The 4,829-nt window shown below is 50.4% G+C and overlaps 1 protein-coding gene across 1 annotated transcript; it reads right to left on the reverse strand.

The window, feature by feature from the left end:
• Positions 1–2,910: 2,910 nt before the first annotated feature.
• On the reverse strand, positions 2,911–3,867 carry SOX2 (SRY-box transcription factor 2). The gene has a single exon (XM_003412876.3). It carries the CDS (start codon positions 3,865–3,867, stop codon positions 2,911–2,913), a length of 957 nt encoding a protein of 318 aa, XP_003412924.2.
• Between the last annotated feature and the right edge of the window lie 962 nt (positions 3,868–4,829).

A 4,829-nucleotide genomic window follows, 5' to 3' on the forward strand; every position in this document is an offset into this window, starting at 1 on the left:
AATATGCCCCTCAACCCCCACAAGATCATTTGGATCTTTATTCAAACTTTCTTTTATTCGTATGTGTGAGCAAGAACTGTCGAATGTGCTCATTACCACGTGAATAATCCGTATATGCATTACAATGGCTGGCCGGGCCGGGGGAAATTCTTTTAGTCTCTGCATTAATTAGGGGGGGAAAATGCCTTTCTGAGAATTGGGAACTGGGATAATAATTGTCCCTTCCAGCACAATATTACACTAAAGCTGTGAGGGTGGAAAACAAAAAGGAATAAATAAAAACCAATACATATCTAGAATACAACAATGAGAAATAAAAATACTGAAATTCTGCCGTCTGCCCTGTCGTTAGACGTTTCTTCTGGACTCCAGAAAAATGAGATACCCACAGCTCAGTCCAGAACTAACATTAGCAACACAAGAAATACTTTCTTGGAGACGAGAAGATGCAAACTAACTTAGTGGGTGCAGCTGCTACTTTACTCAAAGGTGGACGGCGTTGGCGGATTCCAACTTCTTCAAAGTTGCAGCAAGTTGACACAACAAGCCCTTGAAATTGCGGGAAGCAAAAGCCCCCTTTTAAGAATACCTGACTTGTCGCTCCTGGACCCCTTTGGTGGGAATAGAAGAGCGAAGCTAGTAAATTGGGAAGACAAGACGCTGACCTGCGTTTACGGATTTCCCGGCCGCGCCAAAGTGATGCAGAAAGCAGCGCTAATTTAAAGACCCCGGCGATTCCCCAACTTTTCCGCTCCCGCTGAGGACTACTATCGCCTTTCTTTACCTTTCCTCGGGCAAAAGAAAACAACAAATCCAATCGTGTTTCCCCACAGCCGCCCCATCCCCCCACTGCTCTACGACTGTAGTAAAACACTGTTAACAGATCAAAAGCATAATCATCTCCAAACGTGATTAGACCGGACGAAGTAAAATATCTACCTCAGAGTTGATTGTTTTCTTCTTTAATATGGTTGTTGCCTGGCTTCTCTTTTGCTTGTTATCAGCTGCAGAGATTATCCGATTTGGGGCTACAGGCTTGGACCGGCGCTGCCAATTTAAGAAATAAAATTCGAGAAGGGAGGGAGAGAGAGGAGAAAAAGAAAATAAATAATAATAATAATAGCCGTGAAAAGTCGGGGAGTTTTGCAGGACGCTCTTTGCTTTCCCTGGCCTCTAAACCGGAAAATGTAGAGGAGAAAGTTTATGAAGACAAGGAACAAAGAACACAAACTACTTGTTTCCTCTGGACAACAGCAGGCCCGGAGTAATCCAAACCCCCACACACCAGAGGAGCACTTTGCATGTGTAGTTTGCAATGATTCCGATACAAGAAACATCATTTTCCCTTATGCCCAGGTTTCCACAGGGCCATTGTGCTGCAAAGAAAACTGAAATAAAACCAGCCAACCTGGTTCTGATTTGGCTCAACACCCCATCTGCTAAGCCACATGAAAAATTTCAGAATTGACTCCTTTCTGGCAACAAGTGGCACAAATCAGGTTAAGTACAAGCCCCCATCACGCTTATTCACGCTGCTTAGAAAAGTAGGGGGTGGATTTACAAGTCCCTAGTTTCTATTTTAGAAACAGCCTAAGTATTTCAGTTTTTCTGGAGGACTTATTCAATTAATCATCCAGCCATTTATTTGTTGCAATTAACATTAGCACATGTTGCTTGTAGGAGCTATACCAAGGCTTTTGATATTTTGCTTTCTTGGCTGATCACAGTATTATAATTCCCCGAGGAGTTAGGTATAATCACAGGGTTATCCAAGTAAATGAAAGACTCAAGCATAATTTCAGTGTCCATATTTCAAAAATTTATTTATCTCAAACTGTGCATAATGGAGTAAAAACTTAAGTTGAAAATGTACTGTTATAAGGATGGTATTAGTTCAAATATATACACGGATTCTCGGCAGACTGATTTCAAATAATACAGAGCCGAATCTTTTAAAATACAACTACGGAAAATAAAGGAGAAAAACCTTAAAATATCACAATAAATTTACAGAAATATTACAAACCATAAGAAAATATTTCAAACACAGTAATTCCAGGTTGCCTTTTTTATCTGAACAAAATGGAAAGTTGAGCAACAAAAGCTACTATAAATTACCAGCGGTGCCAACCTGCATGGCCATTTTTGCTTTTAACAGTAAGTTAAAAAATTTAGTACAATCTAGAACTTTTGCCCTTTTAAAGAAGACCACGGAGATGGTTTTGCCAGTACGTATTCTTGATTTTTCCTTTTGTACAATTTCAAAACAATTAAAATGTCCAAATCTGAGTAATTTTCTTCTTTCCGCGTTTGCAACTGTCCTAAATTCCAGCTGCAGAATCAAAATTCAGCAAGAAGCCTCTCCTTGAAAAATATTGGCAAATTCTCAGCTTATAAACAATGGACATTTTGATTGCCATGTTTATTTCGATAAATACTGTACAAAAGTTGCTTGCAAATATTAAAACATTTTTTCGTCGCTTGGAGACTAGCTCTAAATATTCTTGGTAAAGACATTTGCAAACTTTCTGCAAAGTTCCTACCGTACCACTAGGACTTTTAAAAAGTTTTGCGTAGTTCTCTCTTCTCCAGATCTATACAAGGTCCATTCCCCCGCCCTCCCCACCCCTCCACCCCGCTTTTCTCTGTACAAAAATACTCCCCAAAAAGAAGTCCAGGATCTCTCATAAAAGTTTCTTCGTCAGCATGGCGGTTTTTGCTTGAGCGTGGATGGGATCGGTGTTCTGTTCTGGAGCTGTCATTCGCTGCGGGCGAGGAGATTTTTGCCGTAGTTGAGCGAATCGGCTTTTTCTCCGGGCGGTGTCTTTCTCTCTCCACTTTCGCGCCCCCTGCCCTTTCCCACGTTTTTTCTTTGCAAATATCTGCCCCCTCCAGTTCGCCGGCCGGCCCTCACATGTGCGAGAGGGGCAGTGTGCCGTTAATGGCCGTGCCCGGCACCGGGCCGCTCTGGTAGTGCTGGGACATGTGAAGTCTGCTGGGCGCGGCGGGCTCCGGCACCTCGGCGCCGGGCAGGTACATGCTGATCATGTCCCGGAGGTCCCCGGCCTGGCAGGGCGCCCTGGAATGGGAGGAAGAGGTAACCACGGGGGGGCTGGAGCTGGCCTCGGACTTGACCACCGAGCCCATGGAGCCGAGAGCCATGCCGGGGGTGGCTTGCTGCGTGTAGGACATGCTGTAGGTGGGCGAGCCGTTCATGTAGGTCTGCGAGCTGGTCATGGAGTTGTACTGCAGCGCGCTCACGTCGTAGCGGTGCATGGGCTGCATCTGGGCGGCGCCGTGCGCGTTGAGGCCCGGGTGCTGCGGATAGCCCAGCTGGTCCTGCATCACGCCGTAGCTACCGTTGCTCCAGCCGTTCATGTGCGCGTAGCTGTCCATGCGCTGGTTCACGCCCGCGCCCAGGCCGGCGCCCACCCCGACTCCGCTCGCCATGCTGTTGCCGCCCGGCGCCAGCAGCCCGCCGGGCAGCGTGTACTTATCCTTCTTCATCAGCGTCTTGGTTTTCCGCCGGGGCCGATATTTATAATCCGGGTGCTCCTTCATGTGCAGCGCGCGCAGCCGCTTGGCTTCGTCGATGAACGGCCGCTTCTCCGTCTCCGACAAAAGTTTCCACTCGGCGCCCAGGCGCTTGCTGATCTCCGAGTTGTGCATCTTGGGGTTCTCCTGGGCCATCTTGCGCCGCTGCCCGCGGGACCACACCATGAAGGCGTTCATGGGCCGCTTGACACGGTCCGGGCTGTTTTTCTGGTTGCCGCCCGCCGCCGCCGCGGTGGAGTTACCGCCGCCACCGCCCCCCGAAGTTTGCTGCGGGCCCGGCGGCTTCAGCTCCGTCTCCATCATGTTATACATGCGGGCGCTGTGCGCGGGCCCGGCCCGCCGGCGGCCGCAGACCTTCGGCCCGGCCGGGACTTTGGGGGGCCCGCGGGCGGGGGGAGAGGAGGGGAGGCGGGCGGGGGCGGCGGGAGCGCGGGGCTCGGCGCGGAAAAGCAGACGAAGGATAATTTGGGGGGAAGAAGAAAGAGGCCAACTGCAATCAAGATCAGACACCGCGCTGCCCTCCTCCTCCTCCTCCTCCTCCTCCTCCTCCTCCTCCGGACGGTCCCGCCGCCGCCGACTGTTGTTATTTTTTGGAAAGGCTTAAGTCTGGGGCTCGAACTTCTTTCGTTCTCTCTCTTCTTCTTTCTCTCGGTCGTAGTCTTAAAGAGGCAGCAAACTACTTTCCCCCTTTTGCAAACACCCTCTTCTCTGCCTTGACAACTCCTGATACTTTTTTGAACAAGTTAATAGACAACCGTCCATGTGATGGGGCTGTCAGGGAATAAATGGGTTTCCAGCGGCCAATCAGCGCGCGCCGGCTCCTCCACTCCAGCCCGGCCTCGCCGCCGGCTTTGCATGAAAGGGGGCGGGGCCTGTGCGCCGGCCCGCGGGGGAAAGGGGAAGGAGGGGGAAGGGAAAGGAGGGGGGGAGGGGAGGGGAGGGGAAGGGAGGGGAGGGGAGGGGAGGGGAGGGGAAGGGAAGGGAAGGGAAGGGAGGGGAGGGGAGGGGAGGGGAGGGGGCGGCTCCCACAGCCCGCCTGCCAGCCACTAAGAAACCTTTGTATCCCCTCCCTGCAACAGGTCACACCACACGCCTTTTCGGAGGAAGTGGGTAAACAGTACTAAGACTACGGGTTTTTTTTTCCTTTAAACTTTAACATTGATTTACTTTTTGCTGTGGAGCGCTGAAATGCGGGAAGGGGCTAAGGTGCGGCGGCCGGGCAGGGCCGAGGGCTGGCTCCGGGCGACTGGCCGGCTAGCATTTCAGGAAGCAGG

Source organism: Loxodonta africana, chromosome 1 (genome assembly GCF_030014295.1).
Source record: "Loxodonta africana isolate mLoxAfr1 chromosome 1, mLoxAfr1.hap2, whole genome shotgun sequence".
Taxonomy (NCBI): Eukaryota; Metazoa; Chordata; class Mammalia; order Proboscidea; family Elephantidae; genus Loxodonta; species Loxodonta africana.

Excerpts from the sequence above, each read along its gene's own strand:
- SOX2 (XM_003412876.3), bottom strand. The coding sequence starts at position 3,867 with ATGTATAACATGATGGAGACGGAGCTGAAGCCGCCGGGCCCGCAGCAA.